General features: G+C 51.7%; 1 protein-coding gene across 1 annotated transcript in view; it reads right to left on the bottom strand.

Moving 5' to 3' along the window:
- Kndc1 (kinase non-catalytic C-lobe domain containing 1) overlaps positions 1 to 20,737 on the bottom strand; it is a 45,391-nt gene that overhangs the window by 1,852 nt on the left and 22,802 nt on the right. Inside the window, exons 10-29 of the mRNA XM_021637822.2 lie at positions 19,875 to 20,033; positions 19,058 to 19,135; positions 18,568 to 18,661; positions 17,918 to 18,080; positions 17,218 to 17,837; positions 16,792 to 16,936; positions 16,040 to 16,125; positions 14,589 to 14,998; positions 10,732 to 10,825; positions 10,550 to 10,647; positions 10,104 to 10,324; positions 7,943 to 8,056; positions 7,275 to 7,422; positions 6,992 to 7,171; positions 6,156 to 6,362; positions 5,448 to 5,530; positions 5,050 to 5,200; positions 1,360 to 1,482; positions 1,218 to 1,277; positions 19 to 176 (exon numbers count right to left, since the gene is read on the bottom strand). Coding sequence (XP_021493497.1) covers positions 19 to 176; positions 1,218 to 1,277; positions 1,360 to 1,482; positions 5,050 to 5,200; positions 5,448 to 5,530; positions 6,156 to 6,362; positions 6,992 to 7,171; positions 7,275 to 7,422; positions 7,943 to 8,056; positions 10,104 to 10,324; positions 10,550 to 10,647; positions 10,732 to 10,825; positions 14,589 to 14,998; positions 16,040 to 16,125; positions 16,792 to 16,936; positions 17,218 to 17,837; positions 17,918 to 18,080; positions 18,568 to 18,661; positions 19,058 to 19,135; positions 19,875 to 20,033 — 3,392 coding nt within the window. The remainder of the gene's footprint in view (positions 1 to 18; positions 177 to 1,217; positions 1,278 to 1,359; positions 1,483 to 5,049; positions 5,201 to 5,447; positions 5,531 to 6,155; positions 6,363 to 6,991; positions 7,172 to 7,274; positions 7,423 to 7,942; positions 8,057 to 10,103; positions 10,325 to 10,549; positions 10,648 to 10,731; positions 10,826 to 14,588; positions 14,999 to 16,039; positions 16,126 to 16,791; positions 16,937 to 17,217; positions 17,838 to 17,917; positions 18,081 to 18,567; positions 18,662 to 19,057; positions 19,136 to 19,874; positions 20,034 to 20,737) is intronic.

Here is a 20,737-nt window from a genome sequence, read left to right as displayed (position 1 = left end):
GGGATGAAGTCTCCTTACCTCAGCTTACTCCACCTGTGGGCTCCATTGGTCATGGTGAAGCCCCCTGTCTCTAGCTGCTGGATGTGCATGGCCAGCAGGTGGGCAGAGGGTAGTGTAGGTTGGGCCCGGAAGCGCCGTCCTTCCATCAGACACAGGCTGTCACTCTTCAGGAATACCTGGGGGATAAACCAGGGAAGTGAAGAGTCCTCCTGGGGCTTGAGAGTTACCTAATACCTCATTGGACATCCAGGCCAAAATAAACCTGAGGTTCCCCGATTGCAGGTCAAAAGCCCAAACCAACATCGTAAGCTTGCTGCCATAGAACACTGATAGCCACAGAAAGCTTTTGCTGTTCAAACAGTCAATTCCTTACTTGTTACTCACCCTTCCCAAATGGAGCCTGCGGGAGCTACTGCAGGACCTGAGTATATGTGTGCCGTGAATCTACATCAGGTCTCGCCTTCCAATCCTTGGCAGCCGAGGCTGGGCCTTGAGCTCAGGGACAGCACAGGCTGTCTACTCTGGGCCCTCTGCCTCAGGCTAATGTCTGTGAGGCTCCTGGTGCCGCACTGGGAAATGCACAATCATTTGTGTTTCTTGAATGTCAACTCACGAGGCCACCTCTGTGCCACGGGGACAGACCTCCTACTTGCTCTGGTCTCGGATCTGTCTGTAGACCAGAATCCCTTCTAAGGGCACCTGTAGCCTAGGCTGGGATGTCAGACCAGTGGGGCTAGGTAAAAGCAAGCAGCCATCTTTGCTCTGCAGGCCTGTGGTGTCTCCCAAGGTAGCCCTGACTAGCCTAGCCTAGAACTTGCTGTGTAGACCAGGCTGGCCTTGAATTCACAGAAACCCGTTTGCTTCTGCTTCTGCTTGTTTTGTTTGTTGGTTGGTTTGTTTTTTTGGGACAGGATTTCTCTGTGTAGCTTTGGCTTTCCTGGACTCACTTTGTAGACCAGGCTGGCTTCGAACTCACAGAGATCCGCCTGCCTCTGCCTCCTTGAGTGCCGGGATTAAAGGCTTAGTCATCACTGGCTTGCCTCTGCTTCTCAAGTTCTGGAATTACAGATGTGTGCCACCATGCCCAGCCTGTGTATCTGAGACTCTCTGTGTATTTGATTATCTCTGTATATTTGATAACTCCCTGTTATCAGATCCCTAAGAAGTATGGAGCAAGTTATTCGGCGGGGGAACCCCTACAAAGAACTGGTACTAACCTCCACAGCTTTCAGCTCTTCCATGACCTCAGCAATCTTCGCGGGCAGGATTCTCCAAGCCTGAGACAGAAGCACAGGTGAGATCCTTGTGGCACTGTGGACTTGCCCATACCCTAAGCCCCCTGGTTTCCATGTGACCCACCGGGGACTGCCTCACGGCCAGGTGCTCCAGACCTCCCAGGATCTGCATGGCTGTTGCAAAGTTCCTCTGTTCATAGCAGGATTTTGCAATCAGCAGGAATTTGGACAGCAAATTCACCTGCAGCTGAAATGAGAAAACAACGCTCAGTGTCTTTAAAGACAAACAGGAAGGGTGCCGCTCAGTGGTAGAGTGCTTTACAAGCACGCACAAGGCAGGAAGCTTGGACCCCAGCACCAACATGACCCAAGTAGACAGAAAAGAGGAAGAAACAGGACAACAGAGACCTGTTGAAATAGCCCATCCTCAAAGCACAGAGCCCCCTGACTGAGTTACTCATTCAAAGAAAGAAGAGGCAGGTATTGGCTGTGAGTAGCTTGGGGGGTATCAGCTGTGATAGCTTTGAGACAGGCCCCATGGGCTCCCAGGACATCATCTGACTATTTCTCCCCAGTGCCTTTGGTTGACTCCACTGTATTGTCTGGGCCAAATTCCATGTTTCAACAAGGTTCTGGGACCATCAGTTTACAGTGATACAGAGACTGTCAGTCTTTGGAAGGCTTTGGCACCACGGTAAGTAGAAAGCAAAGCCATCAGTACATGTATTTTAAAACGTCACAAGCCCACTGGGTGAAAGGATATGTGCAGTCTTACAGATCTTAGGATCATGCATCCCAGCAAGATTTCCTGATCCATAGCTGAATATTGTTCCTTCTAAATGATGCGAGGAGCGGCCACAGCAAAAGCTCCGTCACGGGGATGCTTTGTGTGCTTTTCATCTCTCTAAGCCGGATGCTCAGAGCCTGCGGTGTACATTCTCATGTACCACGTTGCACACCCAGAAGGACTGCTCATGTACTAGGATGCGTCACTGTGGCTTTACCTTTGGGATGGGTGCTTTCCCGCTGTGAGGGGACCTGGGTGCCTGGGATTGGAACATGTCCAAGGACGCTGAGGTCTGTGATGTGACTTCTATCATCTTTTTTAATGGTCCTTGCTCATCACAGTCACATGGACCTTTTTGGAAACCTGACATCTTTTATTTTTGTTTTGTTTTTTCTCTTTCGGACACAGGATCTCTCTTTGTAGTTCTGGCCGTAGTGGAACTTGCTATATAGGTCAGGCTGCCTTGATCTCACAGAGATCTTCTTACCTCTGCCTCCCAAGTGCTAGGATTAAAGGCATACACCACCATACCCAGCCCTTGACACATTTTAATGTCACGCACGATACTCATAGCATCATAGATTACAGCAAACTGAGTAGCCCAAGGCTTCTGTTCCTGTGCCCTGGCAGAAGAGTGGATGGTGAATTTGTATAGCTAGGGTGGGTTTTATGCTGGGGAAGCCCTGATCACTGGGTGTGAGTTATCTTTATGGGTGCCCAATCAGCCATTATGATGCTCAGTCAGTCCTTCTGTTTGTCTGTGTGGGACGATAAGCCATTTGTTCCCACCTTGTACTGACCGAGGGGAATAAGTTAGAGCCTTGTATCACAGTGTTCACTGGGTGAAGGTGCAGACTTTCAAGATTGAGATGATTCTGTCTTGGGAAGCCGTGGACACTGGATCTTCCTGGGTAGGAACCTGGAAGGAGGTACTGACCCGAGGCAGATGACAGTCCCTGTGCTGGCTAGATTTTTGTCAACTCGACACAAACTGTAGCACTCTGAGGAGGAAACCTCGGTTGAGTAAGTGGCTCCACAAGATTGGGCTGTGGGCCAGCCTGTAGAGCATTTTCTTAAGGATGGATGGGAGAGGGTCCAGCCCGTTGTGGGCGGAGCCACTCGTGGGCCAGTGGTTCTGGGATTTGTAAGAAAGCAGGCTGGGAAAGCCAGTGAGCAGTCCCCCTCCCCCCTCAAGGCCTCTTCGTCAGCTCCTGCCTCCAGCTCTGTTCCAGTTCTTGTCCTGATTCCTTCAATTTTGAACAATGATAAGAAAGTATAAGCTAAATAAACCCTTTTCTCTCCAAGTTGCTTTCTGTCATGATATATCATCCCAGCAATAGAGACACAAAGGCGCTCCCTTTTGGGCTGCCAGGTCATGTGTGTGAGCAGTCTGCTTCATCCCCAGTCTAGCTCAAAGCCCATAGGAGTAGAGGGGGGACTGGAATTGGTAACACAAAAGCTGGACCTTGACCAGATATTGAGCAAAGTATGAAAATTCCACAAGCCTACTGAGAGAGCCTGCTGAGAGAGCCTGCAGTGTGGGTCTGCCAGGAAGGAACAGTGGCCCGCAGTTTAGCCAGGAAGGTCACTGCCTTAGTACGAGTCAGGGCAGCTGGGGCCGGCATGTCATCCTGTGAATAGACTCAGGCAAAAGCGGGACAAGATAACATGGTGATAGGCGTGTACTGTGACTGGACTGGGGGTAAGGGACTGCGTGTGAGAGAAACTCAGAGGGGACTGGATACACGGGAGGGATAGTTATGTGTGTGAAGAATTTTGCGTGTGGGGAAATTGTGTATGAGAAGAACTTCGCGTTTAGGAGCCTGTGGGTGTGAAGGACTATTATAAAGAGCTGCTTGAGCGTCAGGGACTGTGATGGACTGTGTGCTAGGAACTGAGGAAATGTGTATGTAAACATATGCATTACTGAGTGAGGACTTTTTGTGTGAGAGGCTGTGTGGTGTGTTTAAGGTTCCGAAGGAGTCTGTATAAGGATTGTGTGTGAAAGGTGGTGTATTTGATGGTTAATCCTGTTGTTGACCTGACTGGCCTGGGAAACGCCCTGCTTTGTAAAGCACACCTCCCTGTTTTGGTTTCCGTTGGCCATTGCATTAGATTATGAGGGCTCTAGTCTAACGAATGGTTTACTCCATGGATGGGTTCAAAATCTGAATGGACTGTGACTGGACTGTGGAAGGATGGGTGTGGTTGAAGAAGTGAGTCTGAAAGGGCAAGTCTTTGAAAGATGTATCTTGTTCTGGCTCCATCTTGTCTCTGCTTTACGTCTTTCCCACCATAACATGAGCTGCTCCATTATGCCGTCCCTACCACGATAGACTGAATTCTCTGGAGCTGTACACAGAACAAATTGCTCCTCCTTCTAACTGGCTTAAGTCAGGCATTCTGTTGTAGTTACAAGAAAGCTGATAGGGCAATGTTTAATGGACTGTGAGTGTGTGAGGAACCATGTCCATGAAGGGAGGTGTGTGTTGCATGTGACCAGTTGCAAAGGGCCAGATATAGGGACTGTGAGTGTGAGGCGCTGTGTGTGTGAGAGGCTGTGAGAGAGACTTGTGTGAGAGGCTGTGTCCATGAGTCAGTCAGCTTCTTTCTCTTTCTCCTTCCCAGCACCCCCTCCCATATGTGACTGTGAGGGACTGTGCATGTAAGGCACTGTGTATGAAGGACTGTGTGTCCGAAGAGCTGAGTGACCGTGTGTATACAGTCTCTTGTACGGCGTGTCCTGATGAAGGTTTCGCACATCCTGTGTTCCAGGTGGTCCACACATCATCCCCGGTGGAAAGAGGTGACAGTATCAAACCAGGCTGTGACCACCGTGTGCACGGAGAGTCGGATGCCTCTGCTGACATTAGTATGCACTTCACCCTTTCCATCTGCCTTGGGTTCACTATGGCACTGAGACACCAAGTGTGGATTCCCTGCCTCCAGAGAAGGGGTTGACTGTGGCCTCACAGCGGTGCTGCTGTGCACCCCTCATTCTGACCCCAGAGCCATGGCGGTGTCTACCTTGGAGGTATGACTGGTTACAATCTCAGCAGCCACCCAGGTGCTGACGTCGTCTGCATTTCTTAAGAGCTGTAGCAGGTACTTGTCCTGGACGTAATTGGGAAGGAATAGACTGCAGGTTTTGGCAGAAAGAGACTCAGAAGAGCTGGCTCTGGAAGAAAAATACAGTGTATGTCACCTGGGGGTATTCGCATGCATCCCGCCAAGCCCTGGGATTGTGGGGCCTCTGTGCAGAGTGGGAGGAGGTTCAGGTGTCCTTCCTTTAGAATAAGAACCAATTGTCTCCCTTCGACCAGGAATGTCCACATAGCCAATAGGGTAACCCTCCTCCCCAACGTCCTCCCACCAACCTTCTAAGCCAAGGATTCCCGGGGCCACCTTCAGCAGTGGACACTCACTTGGGAATGGCTGCACTTTTGTCCATGACACCCAGGGCCCGTGAATTTAGGAAGTGGACAGGGTGGCACTTTTGGAACAATTCCTGCAGGATACACAGAAGCAGATGGTCAGCCCACTGTTTCCCAGGGCCTAATGGCCAAGGCAGTGTCCCAAAGAGGCCTTCAGTACTCTGAAGCCATCTGTGCAACCAGAGATCAACCTGCCAAGTGTGTCATGGATGGACTTCTAGAGTTCCCTATGTGCAGGTCACCTCGGGGCCTGTGACAGTGGCTAGGTGTAATGATGGTGACATGGATCACCCAGAACTGTCATCTGCCTCATGGCATTGGGTTACAGGATGGCGAAGAGCTGGGAAGGACCTGCCTGGGCTCTGGGCTGAGGGCAGGGACAGAGGGAGCAGTTGATCAGTGCCCAGGGCTAAGAAGGACACGAGGAATTAAATTGACAGAGGGCTGCTCAGAGCATGGTGTTCCGTGTGCCCTTTGTAGCTGGAGAGGAGAATCCTCTTGGGCTGGGTCTCCCTGCTTTAAAGACAGAACTTGTGCACCCAGCAACCAGGTCCCACTGCTGACTATCGTTCGGTCCCTCCACAAAGTGTCTGCTGAGGCTTCATAAGCATCAGAGCATTCGTGGTCCCACCCCATGACATTAGCACATGGCCCAAAAGGTCTGGTGTCTCCTTCCTGGCGATGCCAGCTCCCACACACCTGCTGCAGTAGTGTCAACTGGGTGAAGAGCTGGTTGGTGCTGTACTCTGTCAAGAAGTAGGGGCCCTTCTCACTGGCTTTGGCATAGGGGCCGTAGAAGTCTTCGAAGAAGCAGGGTTTAGGCAGGGCCGATGCGATGGTATACTGGCGCTCCTTATGGTGTGGCAGCACTAGCCCATTGCCCCGGGGTAGCCTCCAGGAGAAGCTCTGTAAACAAGACAGGTGCCCACCTCCAGGTTGAGGGGGCCAGACCAGGCAAGGATGGGACACAGTGAGGATGGGACACAGTGAGGATAGGCTGGTCCAACTTAGGACTCTTCAGATGGGCTCAGGCAGAGCCAGAGAGTAAAGTCCTTCCATCCAGGCCTGTCGGCAGGATACCTGTCCTGCTCACTTGGGCAGATCATGGTGCATGCACATTGCTCAGATTTAGGGCTGTCTTCACGTACTGCTGGAAAGACCACTCACTGACCCTAGTGGATTCTTCCACTCAGGCCTCTGCCCTGGGGATCAGGAAAGTGAGTTCAGGGTGTCACAGTAGGACCCCAGCTAGGACAGAGTGAACCCTGCCAGTCATGGCTTTCCTTCCGCAGGGCAGGAAGTGCCAGGCCAGCAGGGAAGTGCCTGGGTCATGAATAAGCAGCACTTAAGTGCATGAGAGTGTGTGCATTTGCCTGTTATTGCACAAGTGCATGTCTGCGTGTGTGTGCATGTATGTCTTGTTTGTGCATGTGTATACGTGTGCACAGCTGTGCATGCATGTGTATGCATGAGCATACTATGTCTTTCAAGATGCATTCCCGTCTAGAGAAACCGTCCCCAGCACAGGTCCCCACCTTCCGGGAGATGCCATCCTCCGAGAACCTCTTGCAGAGGGCATTAAAGGGTCTGGTGTCCTCCTCTGCCTCCTTAGGATCCTCTAGGTCCGCACCTCGAGAGGTGCTGTCAGCCCGCCGCTCAGTGCCCACCTCCAAGAGGCCCAGCAGATGCTCAGCAGTGCCATCTAGGGGCAGGATCTAGGCAGAAGCAAGGGGTGTCACTGCGGTTCCTGGGACAGGGCAGTGGTTTTTCTCTGCCTTGGCCCAGAAGGCAGACCAGGTTGGCCCGTGCAGCAGTCACCTTGGAAGAGATGAAATCCTCAAGCTGTCCCAGCAGCCCCGCATTCCTTATGAAGTCCACGGTGTAACAGTCTTCCACCCAGGCCTGCAGGACGCAGAGGCTCCTCCTGTAGATCTTGGTAAAGGTCGAGGTAGGATCCTGGTGAGCCCTGGAGGCAGATGGCAAGCCTCAGCATAGGTCCCATCTGGGCATGTGCAGGGTGAGGAGTCCAGGGGGAGTCCAAGCAATGACAGGCCAGGTGAGGGCAGACAGAGCACTCCCCTCATGTTCACCACCCCTCTCTTTGGTCCCCAATCTAGTGCTCCTCCTGTCCAATCTGCTGGTCTGGATGCCCTTGGCTCACAGGCATCTTCCCACTTGGACTATCCTTGCTAGGCTGGTGATCTTGGCTCTTTTGTGCTCTTGTTTGGGACTCGGCTATTCCCTAATTTCTTACTGTGGAAGCAGTAAAGGCCCTGCTAGTGTGCTTCCCCAACCTAGCACAAAAACTCCAGCTGCCCTCCCCTGCTGCATTCCTTTACCCATGATCCTTCAGTTCCTCCATCTTGCCCTGACTTCTCCCAGGGATGCTTCTTTTATATCCTAACCCTTGTCAAGGCCCATTCACAGGCTAAACCAGGTGCCCCAGGATCCCACCCTGACTGGTCAGGAGCCCATGCTTGTGGTACCTGGTGAGGGTGCTGCTGATGCGGTCGAGGAGGAAGTGCAGGAAGTCCTGCGGTGTGCAGAAGTACCGAAAAGTGTAGAGAAACTGCTGGACGTAGCCCTCGAGGAAAGCGTCGCTGAGGGTGGAATGTGCAATTGGGCCTTGGGCCTAGGCCAGCTGGGACCCTCCCTGCAACCTTGCCCTGCAGTGAGTGTCCTGAGGGAGTGAGTGAGCGAGCGAGTGAGCGAGCATATGTGGATATGTGTGATGTGTGCAGCTTCTCGGGGTGTGTGTGTGAGATCTGTGTGGGTGAGAACAATGAGAGCATGGGATTATGTTATGTGTGAGATTTCTAAGTATGTGTTGTGTGTGAGAGCTAGGTGTGGCGTGAACAGACTGAGTCTTGTGTGACCTTGTGTGTGAGCATATATGAGCTAGCTGTGTGTTTGTGAGCACATGTAGGGAAGGGTGCTAAGTTCCATGTGAGAGCAGCACACAGGTAAAGACCCTTTGGGGGTGTAAGAGAGAGTTACTGACCTAATTTGAAATTCAAGCCTTTGTGTGAGGCTTGCTGAGGCCCTCCTCACTGTCAGACCATCACAGTGGCTCTCAGTCCAAAGCTCCATGTCCCATGTACTGAGGGCTGGGGAGCCAGACATGTGTACATGCTGCATGAGGTAAGGAGCACTGTGTCTCACAGGGACTTGGTACAGCAGGCAAATGTGTGCATGTCTGTATATATGTGTGTGGTGTGTGTGTGTGTGTGTACGTGTCACATCTCATTGAACATCCTTACACAAAGCAGGTGCTCCGCAGAAAGCCCCATGCAAGGAATGTTAATGGGAGCCCTAAATGTTACTCTTTGACAACCTGGAGAGTATGATATCCACTAACCATTGAGGTGAGGGGTTCTAGCAACAGACCTCTTGTGCAAATGAGTTCCAGGGTAGAAGACATCATACTGAATATCAAGAAAGCTTGGTCACTGGTCTACCTCTGTGAATCTCGAGCCTCTTAAACATGAATGCACTGAAGCCAGGGACTAAGCAGTTCCCCATCCAGCCTGTGGGTGTAGAGGCTGTGCCCATGGGGTACTTAGAGCTAGAAACCCCCCTGTGGATGCTTACTTCACACATTATATGCACCACACAACATACCTCATAATCATAGGATATACATACAATTTACATTATACTCACACCACTAATACACACTCTACACACACATACACACAATCATGTACATCAGATAATATTCCACAGCATATTACATACATGTACATCACCAATCATAGGACATACTACCTCAGAACATCACACATATATGCATATCCATATGCATATCAAATGCATTGCAGGAGCCAGGGCTTTCATAGATGGAAGTTTGTCTAAGCGTTCTTCTAACGCTACTTGCTAATCAGATCTGAAGCCTTTTGCTCCAAGAAGACTCCAAAAGTTGTGTCAGGACTATGGATGTGACAATGGCTTTTCTGGCTCTGGACCTAGGCATAGGACTAGCCATCAAGGTGAGGAGAACTTCGGGGAGCTTGAATTATCTAGAGCCACGGCAAGGCTGGGGTTCTACGGGAGGGAGGCATGGTGAGTGGTGCTGGAGGGAGAAGGGAGGGGAGAGATGAGATTCCATTTCCAAGTCCCATGAATGGCCCTGTGAGTGCCGGTGAGTATGAGCAGCATAGGTGAGTAGATTTGAGGATACTTCCCGAAGTAGTGGCAAGCACTGCAGCACCTACATCTCAGGCTGTCACCAGAGCAGTGTTCGTACTCAGAGAGGCAGAGGCCATAGGAATACTAAAGACAGTGCTCTGTGCTCATTACAGCACATTTTGATTAGTGATTTGGACACAGATGTTATCTTGGAGGCTCTTGCAGATGGAATGTTAACCCCTCAACCTACTCCAGGAACTCCCACAGTACTGCCTGGCCACACGCAGTGACCCAGTACCAGGGCCGGGGGGGGGGGGTCTCATGGTGATTGCAACAGACAGGTTAGCAGCCTGGCCATGCATCAGGTGGAAGCCCATGTCAGACTGAGTTCTAGCACGTCTTTAACTAGCTGCACAACCCACGTCAGACAGAGCTCTCCTTGCTTTTCTCCCTTTTGTTCTCAAAATCTTGTGCCCCTCCCCGGGAGCCTGAGACGTCCTTCAGGGGCACCTGACACACCTGGAGTAGAGGTAGGCCATGAGTCCCAGCGGTGTGCCAGCCTGTAGGATGCGGGCCTTCTTCTGCCGCCCGCTGCATGGGTGCTTGTTCACGTTGTAGAAGATGAGGGAAGAAGACTCATCCAGGGGGCTGAAATCCAGTGTGTCACAGGGGGATGCAGCAATGTTCACAATCACCGGCAGAGCGCAGGGCTCCAGCCCCCAGCGCTCTGCGTACATGACCTGTGGGGGAAGGGAAGTGAATGATGGCCGACCCCTGGGTGCCTGTCTATGCGTCACTCTGCTACTGACCCAGGGACGGCAGGGTTTCTCAGTACTCTGAACCCTTACACAGGGCCTGTGTGCATGACCTAATGTCTCTTGACACATAGAACAACTGAAGGAAAACCTGTCTGAGGGCCAGGACTCATTCTGGAAGCGGAGTGGGTGGGATGGAAAGCTACTTGCCTGGAGGTACTTCTTGACCAGGCCCAGGAAATGCACCTTGGACTTCATCTCATCTAGCTGTCCTCGCAGTTTAGACAACATGGTCCTTACCTCGGAGCCTGTGTGCAGAGCAGAGTCAGCACATGGTCCCCCAGGGCACGAAACAGCTCATTTGTGGCTGGTAGCTAGCTGTATGCTGTTACCTTTGTTCCGCTTTTCCTTCTGTAAGAGTTTCTGGTAAAACTTTAGGGTCTTCCTGTAGTTTCTTTTCTCGATCATGAGCTGCTGCTCCAGCTCCTAAGAAGAAGCACACAGTGTGTGAAGCCAGAGTAACTGTGGCATCAGGTACCCCTTGTCTTCTATAAAGATGCAGACACAGGAGGTACACTTGCCTAGTGAGCTGCCTGAGCGGCCACAGGAAGAACAAGTATGTGTTGAGGGGGGAGCCATTTGGTTGCCATAAGAAGGGCAAAGGAAATGGATGAGGGAGCACCTCAGGAGTGGGCCCCAGGGGTTCATCTTGAAACCAGTATCTGATCCCTCAAGGATGCCAGACCCCACCAGTGCCCATGGGTTGCCTGCTGAAAGGAGAGGCGCAGTGATGGTCCTTATGCTCCATCACCCTAAGACAGCAGTTCTCAACGTGTGGGTCATGACTCCACTGGGAGCTGAACCACCCTTTCACAGGGGTTACACATCAGATATCCTGTATATCAGGTATTTAAATTACAATTGATAACAGTAGCAACATTACAGTTGGGAAGTAACAATGACATACTTTTATGGTAGGAGGCCACCACAACATGAGGAACCGTATTAAAAGGCCACAGCTTTAGGGAGGCTGAGAAGTGCTGTCCTAGGGGCCTAGCTTGATTTCTGAAACTTGCCCAGTCTTAGGATGTGTCTGTCTCCTGAGGTATCCTTCCCCTCACCACCAGGTTGGTCCCACCTGGCTGCTTCTGGAGAGTTCTCTAGACTCCAACTCAGAAGGACCAGGGCCAAGCCTCTTTTTGGCTTCCTGCTCTCAGGGATCAGCTGTACAGTCAGGGTCTACAGAGACAGAGGCTTATTCAGTAAGCAGGGACAGGCCCCATATGTGTAGCCTAAAAGGCCCCTCTACTGTCTCCAGCCTCCATAGCTAGTACTGGGCTCAGGGTAGGCTGCCTTCCTTCTGTGGCCACAGGGAGCCCCATGTCCAGGGTCCTCACCTTGCCAGAGGGACACATAGAGGGCAGTATGGACAAGGGGCTTGGGTACGTGATTGCCATGTCCCTACACCTCACAAGAATGAGCTGCAGCTCTGATGATTGTTGCCCGTTTGAACACACAAGTTGACTATCTCTAAAACATAGGGGAATCTATTCCAGGGCTGGATACCTTCCCAAAATGGTCGCCTTCTGTTTGTTAGCCACTCTCTTTTGTTTTCTTCTTTCTCTCCTCTTTGAAACAGGGTTTATTTCTCTTAGGCTGATATACAACTCACTCTGTAGTTGATCAATTCCTTGAACTCGCAGTCTTCCCATCTTAGCTTCTGTATGCTTGAATTACAGGTGTGTACCACATGCTTGGCTGGGCCCCTCCCTCCCTTCCTTCCTTCCTTCCTTCCTTCCTTCCTTCCTTCCTTCCTTCCTTCTTCCTTCCTTTCTTCTTCTCTCCCTCCCTCCTTTCCTTTCCTTCCCTTTCAAGGTTTATTTTGGTTTAGTGTTCCAGGAGCTATGTCAATCCCAGCAGGGAAGGTTTGATGGCGAGGATAGGATATAGCTGTCATATTGCATCCACAGTCAGGAAGCACACAGGGATGGATACTGTGTCTTTCTTTTGAAGTTATGCTTAAAAGACCAGCCATGTGAATTTCTTTCATGTGCATGTGAGCCCCAAGTCTTACTTCGGAAACCTACTAACTGGAGGGGCTGTATGACAGGGTTTACCTCAGCTTTTCCTGGAGGCTGTGCTACCCAGGCTCTGGGCAGCTGTGGAGGGTACAGAACAGAATGTAGCTGCTCTGCGGTCTCACTGTGAAGCCGGGAAGCTTAGGACCTCTGGGTCCTGCTCCACCTCACTCCAGACAGGGTGTAAATCCACTCATCCGGTGCTTACCCTCACCTGGTAAATGGTGTGAATCCACAGAAAGAAACTGGAGAAAACTGACTTGAACTATACAAGCTCTCCATTCACGGCCAGTACTTGATGAAGAAGCCAGCTAGATGCTTCTCCAGCTGTCCCAAACTGCCTGGACACTGCTTTCCCATGTCAGGTCCCAGGAGAGAGTCTGAGTTCTAGCATCAGACAAGGCCTCAAATCTGGTTTCCACAGGTTGGACTGCCAGCCAGTTTTTCCTTGTGGATAGGGATTAGAGCCAGGCTTGGGATACACTATGAACTACCTGCCCTGAATTACCTGGGTTTTTCATAGGGGACCACTGGACATCTGAGGATGTCCAGATTAGCAAAGCTAACTAAAATGAAAATGCTAATTCCTCAGTCATGTGGTCCACTGTTTGCGTAATCAGCAGCTACCAGTGGCTGGTGTCTCTCCCAGGGACAGCACATATTTAGAGTATCTGGTCAATGAGGGGCTATGAAGATTCAGAGCAGGCAGTGAGCGTGTTACAAGCTGTGATCTGCTGTCTGTTGGTTTGAATGAGGCCTGAGATCTGGGGGTCTCCACAGCTGTCCACCGAACACTCTTGTGGCCCTGCTGGGGACTGTCTGGGAGCACTGAGGCATTAGAAAACCCGAGGAGGCTCTTATGAACTCATTAGAGTCACTGTCAATAAACTTGGATTGTAGTGAGCCTTGACATTGGTCAGCACCAGTCTGCTCAATACTGAACGGCAATTAGATTCTTTGAGTACTGTTTTAAATGATTTTAGAGAAGTATACATGATCTAAAATTCATGTAAGCCATAGGATGGTGGAGAAGAAAATGCAGATGTAGGCCTTCCTGTGACCTCATCCCCTGGCAGATGCCCAGGCTGACTCCGTCACAAGATCTATGTTAAGTACGAAAAGCGGTAGTTGAGTTTCTGCCTACAATCAGATCTGATCCTGAATTTGTTATTAAATTTAGAAGCATTGATTTCTTGGGGGAGACGGGGGAAAATGATACAAGGGATAATTTAAACAGGAGGGATACAGGGTTTAGTTGGATAAAGGCTGATGAATATAGATTGGATGTACATATATCAACAACCAAAAGGAAGCAAAGTCACCACAAACTGTAGATGAAAAGAAGACAAAGATGAACTGAACTAGAGCAACCCCCTAAACGCCAAAAGCAAAGCCTGTTTGATGAGCAGGAGAAGCAAGGCCTAGGCCTAGGCCAGAATGCTGGAGCAGCAGGGCCACCTGTCTGAGGTGTGGACAGAACTGCAGAGATGTATATGCGTAATTTGTAGCCATGCTCAGGCTACTGACCTCCACTCTCTCCTCCCAGCAGCGGTCCTGCCTGCTGTTGGAGTTCTTTTGTATACTATGCTGGCCAGCCTTGCCTGCTAAATTAAGGACTCCTTTCTTCCTACTGACCAGAGAAGAGCCTTGGTGTTACCTGCCAAAGGAATGTTTGCTAGTTTACACTGACCCCGAGTCCAGCCTGAACTTGCTGCGGGCATGATAATTCTAGTGTTTTGTTTGTTTGTTTGTTTGTTTTTTCCCCTCACCTGGGGTCAAGACCCCTTTTGGAAGAGATGGCTACACCTGCAGCCATCTGCAGTAGACTTCACCCAACACTTACAATACTCACAAACAGAGACCAAGTGACCCCTGAGTACGGTCACCTGGGAGCCACAGACACAGCTAATGGGAAAGAAAAGTCACGCCCTGCCTCCCCGCTGTGGGAACATGTGCCCACAGTGTAGAGCCTCTAATAAGGGATAAAGGGAGTTGGACCACCAGAGTGGTAGAGTACAGAGAAGGGGCACAGCCTGGATAGGGTGTCAAGAGTCCTGTCATTGGGCCTAGGCGGCCTGGAAGCCTTGCTGATCAAAAGCATCATTGTTTGTGGTGCTCCTAAGGCTACAAATGCCCTCCCAACCTGGACTGGGTAGATTCCCTGGACTCACTGGACTCTGGGCTTCCAGTTCTGTGTGCCCATTGGCCTTCTGCCTCTCCAGATCCTTCACATAGTTGTAGACGTCGGCACCAAAGCAGTCAGCTTCATAAAAGGCACTGGACCAGCCAGGGCTGCAGTTCTGGAAATCAGCTGCACCCAGGGCCACAGCTGGACCACCGTCCTCAGACCTAGCCACCGGGGCCACTGTGTCTGAGGCAGTGCTGGTTGGCTCCTGGCTTGGGCCTGGCTGTCCATCCACTTCGGCCTCTGGTTGCTGCTCTCGTGTGGCTTTTATTGACTTCTGAGATCGAAATCCAACCTCAAAGTTTCCCTGAGAGAGCGTGTCGGACTCTATATCTGATAGTGCCTTGGGCGAGCAGGGACCCCCACTACCCCAGGCCGTGGCTGGCTTCTCCTTGCCTTGAAAGAAAGACAATGGTCAGTGGGTAACATCTCCACCTTCAGCTGTGGAGGAAACCCAGACACACGCATGAAGGACCCCAGCTAACCATGGCTCTTTGTGCTAGGTGGAACCGAAAGGGGACTCCAGGAACAGTGAGGTGCTTGTGAAAAGACAGTCTTAGCCAAGACCAGGTCCCCCAAATACTCACCCTGTTTCAAAGCTCTCTGGGACCTGGACTCTCTCCTCCCCCAGAACTGATCCCAACCAGGACCTGTTCCCTGTGGCCCCATCTGCTCTTCTGGGGCATTGAAAAATCAAACCTAGCTCAGTCATACACACACATTCTACATACAGACCTGTCAGGATACTTGGAACTCTGTCAGCGCCAGAAGCTTCTCTCTGTGCCCGCAGCCTTCTGGCTCCTTGGCCATCAGGAGGAGCAGGTAGACTTCGTGCCCAAGGCATGATCACCTGCTCCTTGATTTACTTACACAGTGAGAAAGCCACCACCGCGGTCTTATCACCGTCAGTAGACAGACCCAGGTGATCACAGCTCTGCGCTTATCCCTAGAGACCCCCACATGGCTGGCTGGCCTCTCTTTCTCAAACTGCTTATTGAGGTTTTTGTTTGTTTTTGAGGACAGGGTCTCTCTGTAAGTAGTCCTAGCTGTTTTGGAGCTTGTTATGTAGAGCAGGCTGTCCTTGAACTCACAGAGATCATCTTGCCCCTGCCTCCCAAGCACTAGGGTTAAACGTGTGCACTGCTAGGCTCAGCTCTTTGAGCTTTAAGTTTATCTGGGGGTTCTGGCTAACAATCTAGAAGGCCAGCTCTGGCATTTAAGTGGCTTCTACTTGCAGAGGAGCCGTAAGTGTCAGCATCATGCTGGCTAATGAAAGGATGGGAAACTGTCCCCTGATAACCCTGAGGGCTGGGCTTCTTAGCTGTCTCCCAGCACAGGACTGTCCTTGACAGCAGAGGTCTTCCTGCAGCTGTCCAGGGGACCCCGCTGAGAATAATAGTTCTTGCCTGACCTCACGATGCAGGCCATGTCTCTTACCGAGTCCATGCAGTGAGGGCCTTTTGCTGGACAGCGAGCATCTGCTGGGTGAGTGTTCTGGCTGGGCTCCAGACTCCTCAGAAGTGCTGGTAAAGGGAACATCAGTCAGTGCCCCGCCCCCATGCACATTTGGATGAAGCCTCAGATCTGTGTAGAGAGATCCCAGCCTGGAGCATCACTTGAGCACACTGAGTAGGATGGGACCCTGTCATCTCCCTGGTGTCAGAACATCCTGGGTAGTGGCTCCACAGTGCCCTACTGGAAGGGGATTGGGTGTAGTCGAGAGATCCTTTACAGAGCTATAGAAATGCTGTTGGGTGCAGGGTCAGCAAAGTGTACTTCCCTGTAGTTATTTATTTATTTGACTTTGTTTTTTTAGAGTATGTGGCCTTGTCTGACCTGGAACTCAATATGCAAACCACACCCGCCTCAAATGATGATGATGCTCCTGCTTCTGTCTTCCAAGTACTAGAATGACAAATGTATGCCACCATGCCTGGCTGCCTATTGCAATTTTTACTGTTAAAAAGTGTAAGAACTGCCAGTCGCCAGTGGTTTCCCCCACTTCGTGCCCCCTGTCCCTAACTGTGAACACCAGCAACAATCACAAGCAACACCACAGAGTTGCCCTGGGCTGTTCTGGAGCTGCCAATGGGAATGAGAATGGCTGTAGGCACTGAGCCAACAGGGTTTGCCGGCTTGGTTGGTCTGCCCGGAACTCTGGAGGGGAAAGTCTGGACCCAGATACGTACCTCTCAGAGGGTGAGCCTGACCCATTGACCACCTTGAAGAGGTTCTGCAGCAATTGCTCATCCCAGTACAGATCACAGAACTTCTCAGATATGGCGCCACAGAAGGTGGCGAAGGTGAGGTCTTTCAAGGCGTAAATATACTCCCCTGGTTTACAAAGGATAGGTCAATCAGGTTATGCACGGGTTCCCGTGCATTGGATCACTGGGAGGTGGTCTCAGGGCTTCAGGGCTGGAGGGGTCTGGTCTCCAAGGCTCTCTTCCTGTATGATGTAAGCAGGAAGCTGCCCTTGTTTGTCCTGACTGACCTCAGCATGACAAATGTGTGGACCCCTGAGTCCCCTTCATACTGATGCTCTCTGGACTGGATCTGCCTCCCTCAACCTCTCCCTTGCCTTGGACTTCCAGGGGTGCCCCATGCTTTCATACCCATGATCAGTGCCTCTAGCCCATTGTCCATGTAGCCATCAAAGGCAAATTCCTCCTGGATGAGGCGCATGGCTTCCTGCAGGGAGGGGCAGGCTGTCATCTTAGGTGGGGATGAGGTATCCACACTGGATGGACAGAGCTTGCGGTCTGCTGGCCGAGGCTTCTCAGGATGACCATCTGGGTCCCTAGGGATGCCTGTACTTGTTGCAGCCTTGCTCCTGGGTGGCTTACATGGGTGTTGAGGGCCTGGGCTGGCTGAGGTGGTCCCTGGGGGCAGAGTGGTGCCTAGTGGTCCCTGAGCATTGGGCCTGTGCTCGGGGGGCAGGGGAGAGGCAGAAGAGCTGGGTGTCCCTGATGTTCCTTTTTGCTGGGTAGCCAGAGCAGGGCTGTGTGGATAGGAGCACTCCTTGGCTGAGCTCTGGGGCACTGGGTCACCAGCAGGACTCAATGGAGTTGCTCCCTGCAGCTCTGGATCAGGTGGCAGCTGGGCAGATGTCTTCAGGTCAGTGTCCTCAACAAGCTCCTGGGCTGCCTGCTTTCTGGTTCCCTCCCTATCCAGCTGCTCACTTCCAAAGTCCTTGGGCTCCTCATTTGGCTCTGAGAACAAGGCAAGCTGGTCTCTGTTGAGAGAGACAGAGAACTCAGGAGGAAGGGGGAACCTGTGCCTGGGGCCACTGCTAGCAGGAGCGGGGACGCTCACCTGGCAACACTGGTGTCTTGAGCTAGGACTATGGGCTTAAAGTGAGTGGCCTCAGAGGTGAAGGCTTCTGGCAGCTCGCAGGCTTCTTTGCAGCAGGGGGGTAGGCCAGGCACAGGCTCTGGGACAGCGACAAGTTCGGTATCATTGCTGACCTGCAGGAAGCCTAGGGGAATCAGATAGTTGGGGGACAGGAGAGAAGGAGCAGTGAGTGGGGGGATCAGTGAATACCTTTGAGTGACCCCACACTTAAGGTCCCACAGGTGGGCACCCCAGATGCCCACAGATTGCTTCCATGCCAAGCTTAGCCCAGGGGCTTAAAGGTACGTGTGACAGTGCCTGGGAAGAACTGCTGTGAGGAGACAGGGCCATTAGCTGGGAGGCTGAGATGCTGCTAAGGTGTGTGTGTGTGTGTGTGTGTGTGTGTTCTCCCTTGAGAGGGAAGCCAGTAGGAGGTGTTGCTTGCAGATGATGATGTAGACTGGGGAAGGAAGGTTAGGCCTGGCTGTACAGAGGGCACCTTCAGGTGCTTCCCTCCCTCAGAGAGGGAAGAAAAGGCTTAGGCCAAGAGCGGCCCACATGCTTGAGTTTATCGTTCTGCTGTGGTTAAGGGGTACAGGAACCAATGAGTAGGAAGGCTTGGGGAGACCCACCTGGGCTACTCTCAGGAGCAGGCTCCATGGGAGGTTTCAGTTCTACCACTGAGAAGGCATTTTGGAGACCAATGGTCTCTTCCTCTGGGTGAACCTGGGGTGAAAGGTCATAAACGGTCAGTTAGGGCCAACGGGGGCTGAGGAGGTACAGTGTGGATATGTGCTTTACAGCCACCAAACACAGCTTCCAGGCTAGCTCAAGGATCTTTCTGTGGCTTGGGGGAGCTGGCACAGACAGATAAATTCACAGCCATGGAGGCCCCGTTAGTGAAGTTGCGAAGGGCTTCTAGGGAATGTGAAGACTGTAGAGAAGCAATCTCCAGAGCCTGCTGGAGAGCCCAGTGTCCCTGCTCACTGCTACCCTCAGTGGAAGGTGGCTGGTCACTGCCTCTTCCCTAGATTCTCTCTAAGTGTACAGGAGACAAGCAGGGCCCTGTGGGTGCCAGTGGCAGCATGAAGGAATCTGTAAATTTTGGGGAACATCGCTTGCCTTGCAGATGGATGCCCGCAGATGGGCTAGAATCTTGCTGCTGTCCATGCCTCGCTGAAGGAGGTAGTTGCTGCACACCTGAAATGAAGAAGATAGTCCAGGATAGTCCAGCAGGGCAGGCATTGGCTCTGCTGCACCTGCCCCATTTCTCCTGATATTGCAGATGTTAGTTCACAGGTTGATGCACTAGCTCACTAGCTTGCTTGGCCACCTATGATGTCATTAGTCACTGCCCACAGGAGTCCAGGATAAAGTGACCCCTGCTCTTACCTGTCTCTCCCTTGCTCTCTTGCTCCTCTCTTACTCTCTACCCTCTCTCTGTTGGGGCACTTCCCTACCACCCCATCTCTGTCTCTCTGCCCTCATGGCTCACTGAGACCCTAACTCTCTTCTGCTTCCCTCCCCCTGAATAAACTCATTTAAGATCGGCTGTGGGCATGGAATTTTTATATAAATACTAACAGCAGGGAATGTTTGCGACTGAGACCCTCGTGCATTTCTGCAAATCCTAGTCCTGGGCAGCCTGGTGTCTGGATTTCCTGTCACAGCTGTGAATAAAACTGGAGTCTCACATAACAGGGCTCCAGTGGGGCTGCCTGGTATTGGGGAGTTGAGAGGTGGGGCGCTGGGAAGGAAGGTGTGATCATAGAGCCACAGCTGGATCAGGATCGTGTACAAGATGTGGCCATCCTTAACGTGTCACAGATAGAGGAATTCTGTAGTTAATGATGGTTAACATTAGCTTCAGCATCAAAGGCCACTGTCCCTCACCTTAACCCTTGAGACTGTTGAGTAGGCCACGCCATAGTGCAGTTACCTTGATGGCCTCGGCTGCAGAGGGCCGTTCTGAGGCATGGCGTCTGGCCATGTCCAGAAGGAGTGTCTTGAGCCTGCGTGGTAGGGCCAGTTTGTGGTCTCGGGGTACGCTGAACTTGGCTGCTGTCCACAGAACTGCAGCCACACAGTACACAGAGGCCTGGAGGATGGGGAGACAGAAGAGCAAGCAGTAGTAACACTGGGGCCGGGGGAGCTCACCCCAAGGCACAGTAGCCTGCCCACAGCCTGGAGCCCCACCTTGGCTAGATATGGGGAGCCCAGAGTCATAGCCTGGAAGATTTATGTGTTTAACAGAGCCAGGACCCTCCCCGATCTTGTTTGGGTTTTAGACACTGGGGCAGACCACAGAAGGACTTGCTGTCTTCTTCCTCTTGGGGACAAAAACTCAAGAGTTTGAGAACCAGTTGCTCATGTTCCACCCAGATCAGTTGGGACTCTCTCCCAGCTAACAGTGTGCTGCCAGATGGCCAGTGGCTCTCCCAGGTGACAGCAGTCACTCTGTATCTCAGGTGGATGGGTGTATAGCATGGGGTTTAAAGTGCTCTCTCTGTCAGGCCAGTAGCTCACACAGAATGCTTCCCGTAGATTTTCCTCAGCTGCCTCATCTGTAACACCCCTTGGCAAATGCATGTTCCTCAATTTTGCCTGGGATATTTCCTCTGATCTTAATAAGAAAGGTCAAAGCAAAGCACAATAGTGGTATGCACTTTAATCCCAGCATTTTGGGAGGCCGAGGCCAGCCTGGGTTACCCTATTTCAAAAAATCAGACAAAACCAAAACACTGGGTGGAGGAAGATTACTATTTCAAGCTCCTGGCACCCAGTGAAGAGAATGTTTTGCTA

The sequence above is a fragment of the Meriones unguiculatus genome, chromosome 1 (genome assembly GCF_030254825.1).
Source record: "Meriones unguiculatus strain TT.TT164.6M chromosome 1, Bangor_MerUng_6.1, whole genome shotgun sequence".
In the NCBI taxonomy this organism is placed as follows: Eukaryota; Metazoa; Chordata; class Mammalia; order Rodentia; family Muridae; genus Meriones; species Meriones unguiculatus.
The sequence above is the reverse complement of the archived record's forward strand: the minus strand, read 5'-3'. Positions and strand labels throughout refer to the sequence as shown.